The sequence below is a fragment of the Diadema antillarum genome, unplaced genomic scaffold, assembly GCF_040938485.1.
Source record: "Diadema antillarum isolate AM-2024a unplaced genomic scaffold, OU_Dant_1.0 seq00001837_RagTag, whole genome shotgun sequence".
NCBI lineage: Eukaryota > Metazoa > Echinodermata > Echinoidea > Diadematoida > Diadematidae > Diadema > Diadema antillarum.
Window position 1 is genome coordinate 42204 of NW_027272510.1, and position 20848 is coordinate 63051.

The following is a 20848-nucleotide window of genomic DNA, read 5'->3' on the forward strand; positions in this document are numbered from 1 at the left end:
AAAGGTTTCCCTGAATTTCCTTGTCTTAGTTTGTGTTTCAGGTTAAAGTACTTTTCATATAACTAACACTGTGAGACTTACTCGCCCCAAAGTGCTCTCATATCTTAGTAATCATGCAATAATGGTTTCGTACCAGAGCCGCCGTCGTTCGACGGCGAGGTAGTACACGTATTGTGCGAAACCATTATTGCATGATAACTGCGACCAGCAGCGTGCAGCCCCATACAAAACACGTGTACACATAGCTAACTGCGACCAGCAGCCCCATACGCATAGCGTAACGGGGCTTCGCATTGTAGCATCCAGGATCATGACAGATTTAGCATTGCGGGTAAATATCAACTTAAAATCCAAAAATTTCTTCAATTTGAAGACTTACCAATTAAGTTGAAGTATTGAAAACAGGATTCGGGCAACGTTTGGTTCTACCAATAGTCCCTTTCTGTTCGAATTGATGACTGAATGTGACTCGGTCGAGAGGACCTTGGGAGAGCTACATACACTGAATACTACGGCCAGCGCATGCACACATATCACATGCGCACAAATTTCAAATCCATGAACGGATAAGATGTTTGTGTGCGCATGCAAAGAAAACAAAAGGGGTTCATTAGAAGTCAAAGGCAGGGGGCCCCAACAGGTAAGGGAGGGGGATTCAAAGCGATGTTGCTTCCCTATTCATCTTTGTCCTTCATGGGTTGCCCCTGATCCTTGAGATCATCATTGGCCCACTTCTGCCTTTCGTCTGTGTCTGTGTCTACCTTTGTCTGTTAACCCCCTTGATTTGTAGATTGGCTCGCCACTATTGGATAAGCAGTTTCCAGCAGCTTGTTTCGTTACCTGACAAAGGAAATACAACATGCATATAAAACTCTGAAAACAGAGAGCTACTCAAAGAATGAGAGAAACTTACCACTTTGCCTGGCCTTGCCCACGTGCTAACGAAGCCCTCTTGACAGGCTGTCACAATACAGTCCTCTCTAAAAAGTAGGGATGTCAATCTCTCATGTGCAATCTTTTTGGCCACTACAGGTTCTAATGTGAGCACCTCATCCAGCCTTGGGCACAGATTGGTCCCAATGGCTCTTGAGCCCTCTTCAAAGATCCTCAGGTGCATTTTGTTCAGATGTGAGTGCACGCTACTCTTGCTAGACACACTATCCTTCTTGTTTTTCTCCTTGTGCTTGTCGGAAAGTGAGAGAGTGGAGAACTTGGAGAGGGTGCCATCCGGGTGGTTTGAGCTGGCATTGCTGCTGGCTTTGTGTGAGATGTTATTGCAATGTGATGCGGACAGCTGCGTGTTGGTGCGAGTTCTGGCAGGTGGCTGGAACTGCTGGATCATGTCCTCCGTGAGTTCCCATAGGCACAACTGTGTGTCCTGTCCTATTGATCCAAAGCGGTACAGGAGAGGGGGCGGTAGGTCACTGGCACTTCTTATTGAAGTCCTGGAATAATTGCTAAAGGAGCGATCCCTGTTATTACTCACATCATGATTGTGAGTGCCAAAGTCATCATCACTTCCAAAGTCATGTCCATCACCATTCATCATTCCTGTTGTAAAAGGGTCAAATGTGACAACACTTACCCATGAACTGTGACCTCTCCCCCTTGCTATAACCCTTAGTTCTAGGAATGACCACACTGTCACAAGATCGTCTTCACCTCCCACCACAATATACTTGCCATCTGGGCTCCAACATACACATATTAGGCCACCAAAGTAGCTTTTCATCATGCCATGGAGTTCCATTGTATCATAGTTGAAAACTCGCAGGAATCCATCCTGTGACACACACGCTAAGTAGTTGGCATCAGGTGAGAAGGCAAACTCATTGATGGAGCCCTCCCCCACTGCCCACCTGTATACAGGGTTCCTTGGTGTCTTGCTCTTGCATGTGAAGACTGCATAACCCTCACCCTGCTTGATGTGCTGGTAGTGAGGTGGTGTGTTCACAGGTAGCAGTGTCTCATTGTACACATACATAAATCCACTCTGGTGGGATGCAATGAACATGTGTTCTGTTCCAGGAACCCACTTTAGGCACATAACTTTGCTCTTGTCTATTGTCCTCTGCAATAAAAAAAAAAATATTAAAAAAATGATACAGTAAATTGTTTCAATACAATATAAGGATACATTACTACTGTATCAGTTAGAGCACACTTTAAACTAGACCAATAAATCTGCCTCTTGTTTCGGTGGCCTCTTGTTAACTGTACTGTCGATAATACAGTCAGCCCCTCATAACAGACGGATATCTTCCTTTCACTCTGCTGTGTGGACTGTGCGATCTATCTGCGCACATGTGAGTTCAGTGGTTTGAACGTGACTGCTGCATCTTATAGGGAAGCTCAGTTCTAAGTCCATTTTACTCGATAAAGCATGCAGAACTGTGTTAAAGAGGAATAAATCATGAAATTGGTGAGCTTCACTTGTTCGTTGAGTATATAGATCAGCATGCCCAGTTTTGTGATCTCTTATTTAATATTATAAAACAAGAGACCCGGGGGTCTAGCGCTCACCTGAGTATCGCAAGTTCACCTTTCATGCATTCTAGCAGACTCTTACCTGAGAACACTGGAAACTTGTGGTGGGGGGTAGCTTTGAGAGCTGAGGCCATGGTGTCCATTTGCATATTCCATCACACCAGGGGGGTGTTTCATAAAGCTGTTCGTAAAGTTACGAACAACTTACGAGCGATTGGTGATCAGTTGCGATGTGCTATACTTACTAGAATTTGAATAATTCACCACAAGAACTGATCACCAGTCGCTCGTAAGTCGTTCGTAACTTTACGAACAACTTTATGAAACAGGGCCCAGTAAAAAAAAAAAAAAACCTGCCAAGTACACTGTACTTCATAGAATGTTGGACTATGTAGTTTTTTGGGTTTTTTTTTGTTTTTTGTTTGTTTTTGTTTTTGTTTTTGTTTTTGTTTTTTGTTTTTTTTTGGGGGGGGGGGGAGATTTAAAGCCCTACCACTTTTGATTCTAGAGAAGAATATTATTGAATATTCCTTAATTTAGGAGGTTTGGACCCCCTGGGGCCCCCAAAGAAAGCATGTTGCCCATTCAAACACTTTGAGATCCTATCCCTAGTCGGGAAGGGGGGGGGGGGGCAGCCCTGGATCTGCAGTGAACAAACTTGGAACTACAGTCATCAATGTACAAACTCAAAGTAACTTTGCTTTAAATATCACTTCTGGTTCTCAAGAAGAATTGTAAATATTCCTTAATGTTGGAGGGGGGCGGAATTAGGCCCCTTTGGGTCTCCCAAGGGGTTTGGCCCTTCTGGGGGGCCCCCCAGGTGGGACATGGTGCCCATTTGATGGAATTGAGATTCTATCCCCCTAGGGATGCTACCTGCCAAGTTTGGTGAAAATTCATCATGGCATTTTCAAGAAAAAGAAGAAAATTTACAATTTAGGCCACAATTTCGGTCCCCTTGGGCCCTCAGTTGGGGCATGGTGCCCATTTGATGGGGATGAGATTCTATCCCCCTAGGGATGCTACCTGCTAAGTTTGGTTAAAATTCATTTTGGCATTTTCAAGAAAAAGATGAAAATGTACAATTTTGGCCCCATTAGGACCCCTCCCCACCCCTCTCTCCTGAGTCCCAAGGGGGGCACCCCAGATTCCGCCATGAACAAACTTGAAACTACAGTCATTAAAGTACTAAGTCGTAGTATTAACTTAGCTCTATCACTTCTGGTTCTACAGAAGAAGATTTTTTAAGATTCCTTAATTTTTGGGGGTTTGGGCCCCTCTGGGGGGCCCCCCAGGTAGGGCATGGTGTCCATTTGAACAAGTTGAGATCCTATCCCCCTAGGGATGCTACCTGCCAAGTTTGGTGAAAATCGGTCATGGGATTCTCAAGAAGATGAAAATGTAAAAAGTTTATGCACGACGCACGCCGGATGCCCGACGAAGAGCGATCGCAATAGCTCACTCGAGCCTTTGGCTCAGGTGAGCTGAAAAGGGAACTTCTACCACATTTCTTATTTGCCGTCATCAGGGAAGTTAAGTCCACACAGCAGAGTGAATAGAAGACATCTGTCTGTTGAGAGGGGCCGACCGTATTCTCGACCAAAAAAGAGTGAACAAGAGGCCTTCGTTTAAAAGGCAGATTTATCAGTCTAGCTTTAAGCACCAACATTTCTACAAATTGTTTAATAAGTGTACATTGGTTAATTCATATACTGTAAAAATGGAAATTTTCGCGAAGTTGAATTTTTAGCGCATTTCGTGTGAGAAACGAGCATGAAAATAAAAGCATGCGAATATCTTTGCTTGCCATACTCCAGTGGCGGATGTCTTGATTCCGCGGAATTAAAAACATGCAAAACTCATCTTACTCAGCCCAGCGCGAAATATCCACTTTTACAGTATTTGGCTTCAAAGACAGTATCTCAGCTAAATACAGAATACAACTTTTTAATTTATTCAAAGCATTAGATTTAGTTAAAAGGGGACTTCCACATCAGTTTTTCTAAACAGAAAGCATAGAATGATATGAACACAATGGTGAAAATTTGATCAAAATCACATAAAAATTAGGGAGGCTGATAATTGATAATTGACATTGATAAGTGTTGTTAATTTTTGCAAAACAGTCTTGAACAGCTGATATGAGTCTGTGCAAATGACCTCACATTTTTCCATATCGTGTACAAAAATCAGATGAAAAATCTATTTTTGTGTCAGAAAGTGTTAAACATACACCTGTACCGTTGAATTGTTATCACTAGTTGAATAACTTCAACATAATGATCAGTCAAATATATAAGGTTTTGAGACTAAGGCAAAATTTCTTTCGAACCCCAAAAAAGATTATTTCAAGATTTTGTGTACAAAGTTGCAAAGTGGCAAGTTGTGAGGTGATAACATCAACTCATTCATATGCATATCCAGGGCCCCGTTTTATCAAAAGATAAATTTAACGTTAAGTCAAGATAATCTATGATTAACTTCTCATATCAACTCTAAGTCCAATTAATCAATGATTAACTTCCAAATAAACTTCAAGTCCGTTTTATCACGAGACCCAGAGATTAAATCAACTCCAACTTCACCCCAAATCAACATATAAGTTTTCTTAACCGCTCCAAATCCATGATAACTTTACAGTTGATAAAATATTAACTCTACGTAGAGACAGTATAGCTGGGGTCTTGTCACAAATGTTTGTCTGTTAACTGCTCGCTTTCTCTTAACATTTAGTTGCGTTTCTTTCATGTAATTATGGTCTTTTCCTTGCATGAAATTCACGATCGGTACGCATTGCTTACGCGACTGCTGCATGCAAACACCCTAGACAGCAGTCTCAATCCCAGCCTGCGCGCCCGATGCCTCGGCCCGCCCGCCTGCCAATAAAGCCATCATCAGCAAGGGCAAGTAACCGAGTAACTAGAACCGCGTCTGTGTGCAATGCATATCTTGCCAAAGAACCCATTAATGCGAGGAAACCAGTGATTTCTGACGTGCGTAGGCCTACGTAGAGCTAGTTCGTCAATAGATACCAATTAAGAGTTTAGTAGGCCTATACAGAAAATAAAGAGTTTAATTCTATAGCACCGAGTCATGAACTCGTCGGGACGACGCGGGAGGATGCATGCCAGTGCGTGGCTTTGCCGCCATGCCACAACTGTCACGAACTGCCACGAATAGTTCACGAACAGCTCACGTCGGGTTTACGAGAAGTTCACATGTTCACAAATTGGTGCGTGTCGCAGCGTGGCCGTGCCTTCCCACTGACACGGTCACGTGTACTTCATGCAATGATGGCACGAGCAGTTCACGACTAGTTTACGCACTTCACGAACAGGTTGCGCATGGCACGAGCAGTTCACGACCAGTTCAAGAGCAGTTCACGAGCAGTTCACAACTTCTGTGCCACAGTGGCGCTCGCGTCGGTGCGGTGGTATATACAGTCAACCTCGCTTACCTCGACGTCAGATAAGCCGAATATCACTTACCTCGGGGGCAAAATGAAAGTCCCGATTGTTCCTATGGAGTTTCCGTGTACTAAAAATCGCGTAGCTCGAACTCGAAGTTCGGTTACCTCGAAGGGGAATCTAATGTCCCGATCTTAATTAACTTATTGTTTTTCCCAGCATGTTGCTCGAATCGAAATTGCAAACATCACTCAGCATTTCCGATTAAGCGCGCGTGGACAGCGAAGACATGTCACAAATCTTTTCACACTCAATTGTAAATATTTTAAGACCAGAACGATCATGCGCCCAAAGAAATACCCGGTACACAGCTGACAAGAAAAATCCCCAACACCTACCTACACACGTACACGGTATGCATATAGCACCCGTGCCAATGGAGTGCTTATGATAGCACTACGCTCTGCCCCATCATCTTTTCTTTAACGACTGTGTTCTGATTTGCGATCGTGATAGTCATGCCGTGCGCGTAGATTTCTTAAACGTCGTGGCGCACCTGCTTAGGTGTTGACAGTTATATCTTTGGCATTAATCACGGTCCACCGTCCAAACATCAATCTCCTGCTAGAGCTTTTTAAACTTTTTTCCTTTCACAAAGTTTGTTTCATTGATTCTCCCCCAAGAACGCAAGCACTGAATACTTCTTTTTTTTTTCAGCAATGCGATTATGAAAATAGTGTGGTATATATTATAGAAGTATAGACCTAGCATAATATGGAATAGTATAGATATGATTTAACAACAGTTTCTGATAAATATAGATGTTACGGAATGATACGCTGTACGATTTTCAGAAAAAAAAATCATAATTTATTACTTTACCCCTGTTTTGACTTGAATCTTATTTGAGTTTTCGGTAATTAATTTTTTTTTCTTTTCTAGCACAATCGTATATGCCTTGTTTTTTGTTTGTTTGTTTGTTTGTTTTTTTTTTTTTGGGGGGGGGGGGTTTGGCAACCGAGTAGCCCATCCTTTGTGTGCTGCACTTATTCAGGGCTCGACACTAATGGTGGTCCGGGGCCACCAAAAACACGAGTCGGACCACCAAAAAAATGTTGGATGTTTGCCTTTACTTTTGGAGATGAACAGTGGTAACAATCGGCTCCGCAAGATGCTAAAATAAATGTCAAATGTTTGCTTTTAATTTTGGAAATGAATAATGGTGATATTCAACTCCACATGATACTAAAATAAATGTCGCATGTTTGCTTACTTTTGGAAATGAATAACGGCAAGATTCAGCTCCGTACGGTACTTGAATTAATGTCGGATATTTGATTTTGCATTCGGAAAAGAATAAGGAGAACATTCGGCTCCGGAAGATGCTGAAATAAATAAATTAAACGAGAACTTACCTGTTTGAAGTTTGATTTTTATTATTTGAGTAATAGGAGTGTGAGTTAATATGAGATCCCACTCGTACGCATGCGCAGTCAATATTCGTCGCCCAGGCAAATCTCCACCTAAGCAATCGGACTGTCTTCCGACGTCTAATACATAATGTCAACTTGGGTGAGAGAACTGAACCAAAGACCCAACTGGGTCAAGTGAGATTGCCTGATCCATGAGGAAATGCGACCACTGTCACAATCCCACAATCTGGAAATACACTGTAAATTGACGGAGAAGAACATTACCTTGAAGTTTGAATTGAGGGTGGGAGTGGAGGGCATATTAACTCACACTCCTATTACTCAAATAATAAAAATCAAACTTCAAACAGGTAAGTTCTCGTTTAATTTATTTATTATTTTTCGTAATCTCCGTTGTTCGTTAATATGAGATTTTGAAGCAAGTGGTCGCATTTCTGCAAAAACCAAGCAATGTATGGGGATAAGAATGACATAGTAGCTCACCAATAATACTCTTTCTCTTCAATGATTATCCAGTACCGCCATGGAGAACCTACATGTAGGTCCTGCCCTGATCGACGGCTTATCATAGAACCTGTTGAAGGTTTCCTCATTAGACCATCCGGACTGTTTCAGAATGTCCGCTATGGGCACATCTGCTGTCTTTGCAGTAGAGACTGCTGCAGCCCTTGTAGAATGCGGTTTGAAAATTCTAGTGTCGATACCCGCCGCACTCATTGTCTCCTTTATCCACCTGGAGATGGTTTGCTTACTGGCTCGTTTGTGAGGTTTCCTATGACATATGAACAGGTGCCTTTCCGTATCCCTCATCACTTTTGTACGCTCAATGTACTTTTTCAGGTAGCGTACCACACAGAGTCTCTTCTCTGAAGGATACTCTTCAATTGTAGTCGTACTCCCTACTCTGTCGGAGGTCTTGTTCTGTTTTACCAAGTCACTGACATGAATCTCTACGCTATTATCCTTCCAAACCAGGCCATCAATATGAATGTAGAACAAAGTCTGTGCCCTTTGTGCCGAAGTGAGTGCGAGCAACATACACAGCTTATGAGTAAGTTCACACAAAGATAGCTTACTGGCTGGTGACATTTTGCGGAGATGATCTAACACGATTTTAACGTCCCAGATATGGTTGTACCGTGGCAGCGGAGTTCGTAAATGAAATACACCTTTCATGAATCTTGTCACCAAAGGATGTGTACTAATTGTACAGTTGCTGTTCTCCAACAGCACCACCGAGGCCAAAGCACTTCTGGCACAGTTAATAGCACTGTAACTCAACTTATGTACATGAAACAGATAACTCAAAAATTCTATAACACTTTCTACAGCAGTGCAGTGACTGTTCAAAGTTTCCTGTCTGCAATACTCTTGCCATTTCTTAATGTAAGTTCCATATTGTGTGCGTGTAGACAGTCTCCAAGATGCACACAACACGTCCACAGTCCTGTCCTGTAGTCCCTTTATCTCGAACTGTGAACGCCAATCCTGCAACAAAGAAGATCGAGTTTAGTGCAGAGTGGGTGGGTAGCCTTAGATACTGGTTGTGTCAGCAAGGATTTGCTTCTTTTCAAGATCAAAGGTTCTTCACTCATCATACTTGTCAAGAGAGGGAACCAGGCCTGTGTAGGCCAATTTGGTACCACAAGCAGGCCATGTGCATTGTCTTCTTGTATTTTCTGTAGGCATTTTGCTACCAAACAGAAAGGAGGGAAGGCATAAAAGAGTGCAAATTTTCCCCAGTCTAGTGTGAATGCATCAACTGACTCTGCATTGGGATCTGGCAACCATGAAATGTACCTAGGTAGCTGAGCATTTAGTCTGGATGCAAACAAATCAATTACTGGTGTACCATACTTAGCCACAATCTTCTCAAAGCTATTCTTATCTAGCATCCACTCTGTTCTGTCATTAAAGTGTCTAGACATGAAGTCTGCCTCGTTGTTCTGGCACCCAGGTAAGTGAGCTGCTGACAGCCATATATTGCGTTCTATACACCAATGCCAGATGTCTAACACTACCTGATTGCACGTTTCTGATTTCAGCCCTCCCATGTTATTAAGGTAGGCAACAGCCGTAGTGTTATCAATCCTCAATAGGACATGTACATTTCTCTTATCTGCACAGAAGGATTTCAGAGCCAGTCCAGCTGCCAGTGTTTCTAGGTAATTAATACCCGATGTTTGAGCTGAATGTACTTCCTCTGTGGTCCACCTGCCACCTGTGTGAGAGGTTAAGTCTGTAGCACCCCATCCCTCTGCACTGGCATCTGTACGTAGCTCCAAATTGACCTTTTGTCTGACAACATGATTAAATGACTCATGAATATGTTCTTTCCACCATATCAATTCATGTCGTGCCTCCATGGAAAGAGTCATGGGCCTATCAAAATGACCACAAGCTGCCTTAAGGGCCTGTACCTTGTCTCTCTCTAGATATCTGTAATGCAGTGGGCCATACTGTACTGCAGGGAACGTGGCAACTATTTTCCCTATGACCCTAGCAACCTTTCGAATGGATGGGGTGGCAAGGGATAAGAGGGAGGTGCAAACCTCATAAATGTCATCTTGTTTTTCCCTTGGCAAAGTAATGTGCATTGACCTAGTATTCAAATGAAACCCAAGGAACTCTAGGTCTAGGCCTGGGCTAAGTACTGACTTCTCAGGATGAATTAAGAACCCCAGCTCTGTTAGAAGCTTAGTGGTAGCTGAAACAGCCCTTTGGGTAGCATCCTTAGATCTCCCAATTATCAAAGTGTCATCAAGATAACCCATAACTACATGTCCTTCTGTTCTAAGCTGGGCAAACACTGGCTTCAGCATTTTTGTAAACAGTCTGGGAGCCGAGCTGAGACCATTAGGTAAGGCCTTGTATTGGTACAGTTTACTTTGCCAATAGAAACGCAAATACTTTCTCGATGATGGATGGACGGGAACTGAATAGTATGCATCTTGTAAATCAATAGATGCAATGTAGCAATTTGGGCTGAGCAGTGACAAGGCTGTATGTATGTTGTCCATTTTGAAATGCTGATAAAGGATGCCTGTATTAAGATCAGAAAGATCAAGGATAACTCGTAAGGAACCATTCTTTTTGGGTCTCGTGAAAATATTGGAGATGAATTCTCCATTCTCATGTTCGCAAAGTTCAATCACATTTTTAGCTAAGAGGCGAGAAATCTCTTCCTCTATTTGACTGTTAAGCTCTGAACTGCGAGATAAATTATACAACTCTTTCCCTCTTACAGTAGGGAATTCATTAGGATCAAATTCGAGTTTGTATCCTTTGACAGCATTCAAAATGTATGGATCTGAAGTCAGGCTTCTCCATTTGTCATAGAAATTTTTCAGTCGTCCACCCACCATTGAACAAGCAAGATTTATGAGAGGGCATGTACTCACCTCTGCAGAGGATGAGGAGACTGTTGGTTTAACATGCTCAGTTACTTGCGGGCCCCCGCAAACCCCCGGTATTGAGGGCTCTGTCGGCCGCTGCCCTTGTTGGGTCTGGTCATCGGGGTGGCAGTGTGTGGCTTCCACGAACGCTGGCCTAAAAAAGGCCGCTGTACCGACCCAGCCTGTACGGTTGGCGTGGTCCACCCCGCTGATCTCATTCTACGGTAATTTGCTTCCGTCTGTCGGCGGTAAGGGTGATAATGAGACTGTGACTGCGAATATGGACGCTGACGGGAGTTACCTGTTGAGAAAGGTTTTGAGCCTTTCACAACACCGGCTGCTGCTCTTTGTTCTTCCTGGATGTCTTTGACTTTCTTTCCTAAGTCATCACCAAACAGCTGTTTGGTCACAGGGTTCTGAGGCTTGCACAAGTGTGCAAATTTTGCATTCAAGCCAGGTTTAATGAGGTCCTTCCTCAAGGCGTTCAGCTCAAAATTAGAGCTACACAGGAGTCCGAGAGCGTCCTGCTGTTTTTCTGACAGCTCCGAAGCAGAAAGGGTCTGCGCAAAAGCAGTGATGCCTTTTACAAGAGCGCTCTGAATACGCTGTAGCTTCAGGTCCCTAGCACGGGTAGTAGGGTTGAGATTCTCCCAAATTGTCAAGTTGACTTTGGGCACGTCAAGTAGTGGACAGTTTTCTGGGCTAGTGTACTTCTTACCAGTCTCCTCTAGGGCAGCCTGTTCAAGAGTGTGGCTGACAAGGTAGGATACCGACCCAGCAATATCCTCATCTAAGGGTTTCCCCACGCTGAGAGGTACTGCGAATTTTGCTGCGATAGCTGGGATGGCTACATTCTTGCCAGAGGCAGGAGTAGCATTACTATCTTCAGTGCTTGTTTCAGCACTGAAATCAGAAGTCTGTGAGTCAGACGCTGGTGTAAGTTTACAGCCAAAAGGCCCATCATCTTGATCGCAGTCATACTCATAGTCAGATAAAAGGAGATTATCATCCTCATCTCCGAGACTTCTCGTGTCATGACTACTACGAGTCTGTGGATGAGAAAGTGGCAAATGATCCACCAATTTTCCCAGCATCTCTTCCAGTTTATTCAGACGATGTTCAAAATTTGAGCCACCAACACTAGTGCTTGGTCCCGACTTCGAGGTCGTGGTCTGTGGAGGCTCTGCACGAATGCAGGCCTGACTGTCCTTCTTTGAAATAGGATCTGCACGAATGCAGTCCTGGACAGCCCGAGAATCTTTGGCTAATATCTCAGAGTCAATCATGATCGAGGGCTTCTTAATCAAAAGGTCTGAGACCTCAGAGGTAGCAGCCGACTTGGCGAACTTCCGTGCAATCACGGGAGGAGGAGAAGTAATCTTCGCCGGTGCTTTGCCTTTGGCTTTCCCCGTGCCTTTACCACCGCGGCTAGCCGAGCTCGCCGCTGCCGTCTTACCCTTTCCCCCCGGATCGCAGCCGGGGGAGGGACCCGCTCGCGGTCCGCTGGCGATGCTGGTGGAACCCGCATCGCGAACCAGCTTCTCGTGCGGGAAATTCGGCTTCGTGGAAGAACCCGAATTCGCTTCCATCACTCTCCAAAAATACTACCAAACGATCGGGGAGGTAAAATAACCTATTAAACCCCGAAAACTAGAACGCGAAAGATCGCAAAGTGAAAGAAAAACGGCGAAATTTAGAGCTCAAAATGGCGACTTGACCGCTAAGAAACACACGCTACGAATGAATTGACTGCGCATGCGTACGAGTGGGATCTCATATTAACGAACAACGGAGATTACGAAAAATAATAAATGTTGAATGTTTGCCTTGACGTTCAGAAATAATTAATAATAATATTCAACTCCGTATATACGATGATAGAAATAAATGCCGGATGTTTGTTTTTACGTTCGAAAGTAAATAACGATAACATTCGGCTCCGGAAGATGCCAAAATAAATGTTGAATGTTTGCTTTGATGTTCAGAAATGAATAACAACAATATTCAACTCTGTACGATGATAGAATAAATTCCAGATGTTTGCTTTTACGTTCGAAAGTAAATAGCTATAATGTTCAGCTCTGGAAGATGCTAAAATAAATGTCGAATGATCCCTTTGACGTTCGGAAATGAATAACAATAATAACTCCGTACGATGATTAAATAAATGTCGGATGTTTGCTGACATTTCGAAAGGAATAACAGTAACATTCAGCTGCGTTTAATGGTAAAATAAATGTCTGATATAGTCTGCCTTGACGTTCCAAAATGAAAAACAGTAACATTCGGCTCCGTACGATGCTAAAATAATTGTCAGATGATTCATTTCACTTTTGGAAGTGGACAGCAGTAACATTCTGCTCCGTATGATAGTAAAATAAATGTTGGATGTTTGCTTTTAAATTTGGAAATGAATAACTGTAATATTCTGCTCCATATGATGCTAAAATAAATAACAGATTGTTGCTTTTACATTTAGAAATGATTAACGGTATCAATCGGCTGACTGTGAGTGCTGCTGGTAGACACACGGAAGACCGGTGTGTAGCGGTGCGACATTGCTGTCGCTCCCTGTAGCTCTAGATGTTCTCAGTGAGCAACATGTACACCCATAGTTGTGCGAAATATTAATAGTGTGCAAAGCTAAGAATGTGATTATTGTAATTCTTGTGTAACTGTGTGCCTGGTAAATTTAGTTTGTGTTTCCAACGTCCTCCCCAGGCGTTTTTCGCGTGGCGGGTGCGCCACGCGTAAATTGTGGCAGCCAATTTTGCGCCACGCGTGAATTTGGACTACCACGCGTAATTTTCAGAGTTTTTGTTATCTTCCTTCCCCATTTTGTAATATTTCCCATTTTAAAAAAATATATCTTTTGCAGTTTCCTTCAAACGCATGCTCGACAGTTACTTGCTCGGCGCTCGCTTTAGCGGCAAGATCGTCGATCGTGTCATATAGTGTGCGATGTACCCGCATCGCACACGGTCTATTACCGATTCCACTTATTTGCTTGCCAGCAGCATACGCAGGTGTACAGTGAGCGCAGTATTATACCACGTTCACCGAGATTCCGGTGCAGAAAATTTACGAGCGCTTCTCTCCGATCACTGTGAGTTGCCACTGTTTACTACACGTGTACGCGAGCAATCCCCGGAGCAGCAGATCGAGCCATGTGCGAGTGATCCAGCAAGCAAAGCTGCCAATGTTTGGAAGCACAAACTAGTATTGTACTGAGCAACTCTAAAATTTGTATTTTTTTTTTTATTTCATACGTTTCAACCTCCTTTTTTTCGGATGTTTGCCTTTACTTTTGGAAATGAACAGCGGTATCAAACAATCGGCTCCGTAAGATGCTAAAATTAATGTCGGATGACCTCTTTGACGTTCAGAAATGAATAACAATAATATTCGTACGATGATAAAACAAATGTCTGATGTTTGCTCTTATGTTCGAAAGTAGATAGCAATAACATTCAGCTCCGGAAGATCCTAAAATAAATGTCGCATGTTTGCTTTGACGTTCGGAAATGAGTAACAATAATATTCAACTCCCTACGATGATGAAATAAATGCCGGATGTTTGCTTTTACGTTCGAAAGTAAATAGCAATAACATTCAGCTCCGGAAGATGCTAAAATAAATGTCGAATGATCCCTTTGACGTTCGGAAATGAATAGCAATAAAATTTAACTCCGTATGATGATTAAATAAATGTAGGGTGTTTGCTTTCACGTTCGAAAGTAAATAGCAATAACATTCGGATCCGGAAGATGCCAAAATAAATGTCAGATGACTGTTTTTACGTTTGGAAGTGAATAGCAGTAACATTTGGCTCTGTACGATGCTGAAATAATTGTCAGATGATTCATTTCACTTTTGGATGCGGGCAACAGTAACATTCGGCTCCGTACGATGATGAAATAAAATAATGTCGGATGTTTGCTTTTAAATTTGGAAATGAATATAACGGAAATATTCTGCTCCGTACATGCTAAGATAAATAACCGATTGTTGCTTTTATACATTTGGAAATGATTAACGGTATCAATCGGCTCATTTAGACGCTAAAATAAATAACGGATGTTTCCTTTCACGTTCGGAACTGAATAAGGATAACATTCTGCTGTGTAAGATGCTAAAATGAATGTCGGTTGTTTGCTTTTACGTTTGAAAATGATTAACGGTATAACATTCGGCTCTGTAAGGTGCTAAAATACTTGTAAATGTTGGATGATTGCTTTTACAATCAGAAATGAATAACGGTAACTTTCGGCTATTTACAATGCTAAAACAAATGTCAGATGTTTACATTTTAATGTCTACGTAATGCTCCCGCTTTCTCATTTCAAACGTAAGTTTTGACCACCTAAATACGCATCAACTTTTATAACAATCTATAAACCTATGTTAACTCTTAATGTGCCAGGCCCAAAACCCCTAACGTGCCAGAGGTTTTTACCAAACGCCAGAACGTTTCGATACTGCACTGACAATGAAATTTAAAACCGCCATATCTCTGAAACTATTGACTGTTTTGAATTGAGTTCTACACAACATATATCAAGAAATGTTTGTTCTTTCATGTCATGTAGTCAGTTTGGCATAATATTTATCTGAACCTGAAATATTGCAGAAATAATTGATACATCAGAAAAATTATTAGCAATTTCTGTGTAGTATGGAAAAAAGAGTCAGTCATGTTTTTTCTTCCATAGAACGCTCCCTTGACTCTGTGAGAAAGTTTTAGAGCAACATCTCCTCTTTCAAATGATAACAAAATTGCCTTCTAGAATTTTATAATTTCAAAGATACTAGCTGTTTATTTTGTCTCAGCAATTTCTCTTTCTGCCTCAGTAATTCATTCCCAAATCTGAGTCCTTTAGTCCCAGATCCTGTATTTGAAACTAAAGTGATTGTCCCGGGCCCTGGAAGAGTGTCTTTTGTCCACTTGAGAAGGAAGAGCCTACTAATCCTTCTTTTGTCTAAGCGGACCACGGGCGCAGGTACTCTATTGAAATCGGCAGGTCTTTGTCCGCGCGCAATTCCTATGTTAGCGTGGGGACGATTAGTGACGTTCACCAAAACAAAAGGATGAAAGACTTGACCGACGACCCTCTTTGAGGGACAAAATCAAAAGAGCTTCCCGCAGGACAGCATCCAAGCGGAACAATGCGACTGGAACCGTATAGACAATACACGCAGAATCAATAGCATACACACGTGTGGTTTACCAATGAGACTTTTGATCCATACACATCTCGCAGAGGGTGCGCTCGCTGCGGATTTTCCCGACACGAAAAAAATACATCTAGCTGAAAAATCGTGTAATTACTCAAAATTTTCTAATGTAAGCATGCTCACATTTTTAGTGGAAACGATGGCTATGCTAATCAGCTACCACTACACATTATTGGCAGTTTCTTGGTGTAACACATTACGGTACCAGAAGAACTTAAATGATCAATGTTTTTCTCGCTCTTCTTAGTCGCCGATCGGCGACCATGGCACGTCAGGACTAAGGTCGCCGTTCGGCGACCATGGCACGTTAAGAGTTAAATCTTAGAACTCAGAATAAGCCATACGTTTTTATATATATAGGCTTTTTTTTATTTGATTTTAAACATCACCATTTTCCCAAGTATTCCTGTTTCTTTTCCCATGATTGAAATCAGACTATCTGTCATAACGATGATTGCTAAATGTCTCGCTCTGTGTCGATGTGCCGATGTGCGAAACACGTGCCATGTGCTCTTGCCTTGTTTGAGGCTACTTCAAGTTCAATGAATCGAATGCTCCGCAGCTGCGCTATATGGCTTGATTGCGGTAACAGTTTACATTCGATACGAAGAAATCGTCATGTCTTGTACGAGCAAAAACAAAACCAAACAAAAGCAAGCAAGCAAACAAACAGACAAGACATAACAAAACAAGAAACAAACGAATGTTGATAGCCAAATCATCTCCGTAGTGGACCGTCACAGTTCACAGGTGAAATTCTTCCAAACTTTGAAAAGTAATGCGCAGTTTTAATGAGCCTGAAATTGTCGTGATTTTACAGTCTAATCGGGTAGTGGCTGCATATCACATACTCGTAATGAATTTCTGTCTGCAATCAAGACGTGTGCTTTCATGATCATTGTCTTTCTGTGATTCAATAAATCGAGTGATTAATCAATCCCTTTCTATAGTTCAGGAACATCTAAGATAATCAGGTATACACTATTATCCCGGATTATGATCGACTGTTCGATGCTTCTACTATGGGCCAAAAGAAAGACTAAATTAATAGAATCATGGTCCTTGCAATGATTCCTTTAATTCTACTCTCGAGCTAGTTCTTTGATCGATATTTCCAGGCTATTTACACTCTGTTTATTAACAGAATTCTAGTGCGTGCATTCTTTCGACTGGCACCTGCGTCTAGCACCTGGTTTTGTGGAAATTTCTGCAAGGGGGGGGGGGGGGGGGGGGGGTGGGGAGGATGTCAAGCGTCTTCGATCCGAAGAGACTGCATGCTTATACAATCTTTCGCTTCTATTTGTTGTCGTATTTCCCCACGGTGGCTATTCTTTGCTAACAATCAACAATTAGATTTAACTTTCTGAAGGTTGCTAGCACGTGGTTCTTTTTGTTGGGAGGGAGACATGTACATAATTTTTATTTTCATCATTCATTGGAGGGGAAATACAGCAAAAGAGGAAGACATGAAATAAGATGAAGACGTATGCATGTTCTAAATTGCGTGATCTTTGTAGTATACTATAATATAATGGAAAAATAGACGAAAGAATAAAATGTGATGCAAACCTACACTTTGTTACTTGATAAGTACTAACGATTATAAACGAAATCATAATTTCGGACTCTATAAATGCCACATTTTAGTGACATAAAGCGTCGATATAGTATGATGTCACGGACTCTGCGATCAGTTCGTTCCACTCATACTTTCTTCTTTTAAATTCTTTTCTTTTTTCTTTTTTCTTAAATTTCGCGATTCTTGAATGATAAAATAAAATAAACTCTAGATAAGTCACATTCTCAGCGACGCAAGAAAGCTTTGATAAAATGCAGCTTTCATATAGCGGGATGCCGGGCTTCTGTTATCTTGTTGCACCGATATTTTCTTCTTATTCCATTTTTCTTCAAATCAGTGTAATCCTTGAAATAAAAAAAAAGAACTTAATATAGCGCAAAAGAAAGTATGAAAGCAATGCAAACCCTCACTTTATCAAGTGATAAGTATCCACAATATTGTCATAAAAGAATAGATAATTTCGGAGATATTTTTGAAGTCACATTTAGTGCGAGGCCGCTGACTCTGCACTCAGTTTGTTCCACTAATACTTTCTTCTTTTAATCTTTTCCAGCTGTTATTTTTTCTTCTAAATTGCGTGACTCTTGACATAAAAAACACAAAGGAAATTATATAAATGCGATTGAAATATATGCTTTAGTTACGTGATAAATATCAACAATCATGTCATGAAAGAAAAGAATTTCAGACACTTAAACACTTCACAGAGACGTTTAGTTAATCTAAATGCAGAGTTGATAGAGCATGGATGCTGCTTCGTTACGGCAGTTGCACTATTTTTTTCTTCTTCATCATCTTCGTTTTCTTTCCACATTCTTCTAAATAGCGTGATTTTTAAAGAACAGAACAAAATAAAAATGAGACGAAAGGAAATAGTGCAAAGATGCAAACCTTCACTTTAGTTACATGATGAATAACAACAATTATGTCATTGTATCATGAAAGAAAACATAATTTCGGACACTGGAAGTCACATTTTCAGCACCGCAAAGTTAAGCTATAGACGCAGCTTTGATACCGCGATGCCGTTTTGTTATACAATAGTGTACTTGCATCAATATTTTCTTCTTTTTCTTTTCTTTTTCAAAACTTCTTCCTTTGCTCATTTTTTCTTCTTAATCGTGTGAGACTTGAAATAGAGAAAGAAACGCACAAAAATAAAGGATGAAAGCGATGCAAACTTGCACTTTATTACGTGACAAGTTATCAACAATATTGCATTAAAGGAAAGATAATTACGAAGACTTTTAGTCACATTTTCAGCAACGCAAAGTTAACGTATAAACGCAGCTTTTATGGTGGGTTGACGCTTCGTTATAGGCTAGTAGCACCAATATTTTTTTCCTTTTTCTTTTTTTCTTCAAATCAGTGTAATCCTTTAAAATAAAAAAAAAAAGAAACGCAAAACAAAGTGTAAAAAAAAATGATGCAAACCGATCACTGCAAAAAGTCCGGTGTTAAATAGTGAACACCGAGCTGGTGTTAAATTTTCGGTGCTCATTTCTGGTGTTAAATTAACACCTCCGGGTGTCATTTCCAAATTTTAAACTGTTTTTTGAAGAGTTTCTTAGTAACTGCACTTCTTGTTGATTTTTAATTTAAACAAGACGATCAAGAATTTTACATTAAAATACTAGATTTTTGAAAAAATGTGAAAATAAATTTACACCACAGTAACACCAGCTGGTGTGGTCTCTTACTGAAGCTGGACGGGTGTTAAACCATTGATATTAACACCAACAAATATCAAATCAACACCATGTGGTGTCATTTTTGAATTAACACCAGTACAGTGTCAAAATAACACCAGGTACAGTGTCAAATTAACACCACAAAGTGTCAAGTGAACACTTTTCAACACCATCACAGTGCATTTTCAACACCTGTGGGTGTAGTCCTTTATTGAAGTTTGATCGGTGTTAGATTTAACACCCGTGGTGTCAAATCTAACACCGATGTTTTTACAGTGATACTTTATTAAGTTATATACGTATCCACTATTGTCATAAAAGAAAAGATGATTTCGCTGACTATAAGTCACATTTTCAGCGACACGGAGCTAAGCTAAACGCAGCGTTGCAGTGTCATACCGGTCCGTTAGAAAAATAACAAGGAAAAGTAGAAATTACGCAGTGCGTAATATATGTCCCCGCTGGAAGTAGCATTTTGTAGCAAAATGTACAATATAGGTCAAAAATCAAGGTCAAAGGTCAAAGAAGTCAAAGGTCAAAATTCTGTGTACAAGTTTTGAAGCCCTCACCTTGTGCCATCACATAAAGCAAACGGAATCGAAATCGGGTTAGAAATGGCGAAGGAGTAGCATTTTGTAGGAAAATGTACAACAAAATGTAGGTCAAAAATTAAGGTCAAAGGTCAAAGAAGTCAAAGGTCAAAATTCTGTGTACAAGTTTTGAAGCCCTCACCTAGTGCCATCACATAAAGCAAACAGAATCGAAATCGGATAAGAAATGGCGAAGGAGTAGCATTTTGTAGCAAAATGTACAATACAGGTCAAAAATCAAGGTCAAAGGTCAAAATTCTGTGTACAAGTTTTGAAGCCCTCACCTAGTGCATCACATAAAGCAAACAGAATCGAAATCGGGTTAGAAATGGCGAAGGAGTAGCATTTTGTAGCCAATGTACAATACAGGTCAAAAATCAAGGTCAAAGGTCAAAGAAGTCAAAGGTCAAAATTCTGTGTACAAGTTTTGAAGCCCTCACCTGGTGCCATCACATAAAGCAAACGGAATCGAAATCAGATTAGAAATGGCGAAAAAGTAGCATTTTGTAGCAAAATGTACAATATAGGTCAAAGGTCAAGGTCAAAGGTCACGACTGAAATTCTGTGTAGAAGTTTCAAAGCTCCCATGTAGTGCTATCATATAAAGCAAACAGAATCAAAATTGGCTCATAAATGACAGAGAAGTAGCAAATTGAAGATTTTGATCACACACGGACGCACACACGGACGGACGGACACACGGACGGACACACGGACACACACACGTACGGAGCCCGTTTCATAGTCCCCTGCTCGAACTCGTTCGGCGGGGACAAAAAGAAAGCATGACTGAAGTGATACAGGTACCCATGTCTGAAATAAATGAATAAAAAAATCAATCATCTCACCGTTATTCAGAGTTCTAAGATTTAGCAAATTATAGATTACTATAAAAGTTGATACCTATTTAGGGTGATCAAAACTTACGTTTGAAATGAGAAAGTGGGATCATTTGCAGACATTATTTTGTAAACATCCGACATGTATTTTGATTTAGCATTGTAAAGAGCCGAAAGTTACTGTTATTCATT

The 20848-nt window shown here is 41.1% G+C and overlaps 1 protein-coding gene across 1 annotated transcript in view; it reads right to left on the reverse strand.

The window, feature by feature from the left end:
• Window positions 1-464: 464 nt before the first annotated feature.
• The window catches only part of LOC139712663 (WD repeat-containing protein 20-like), a 53490-nt gene continuing 33106 nt past the window's right edge, over window positions 465-20848 (reverse strand). Inside the window, exon 3 of the mRNA XM_071624469.1 lies at window positions 465-2071. Coding sequence (XP_071480570.1) covers window positions 803-2071 — 1269 coding nt within the window. The 3' untranslated portion in view covers window positions 465-802. The remainder of the gene's footprint in view (window positions 2072-20848) is intronic.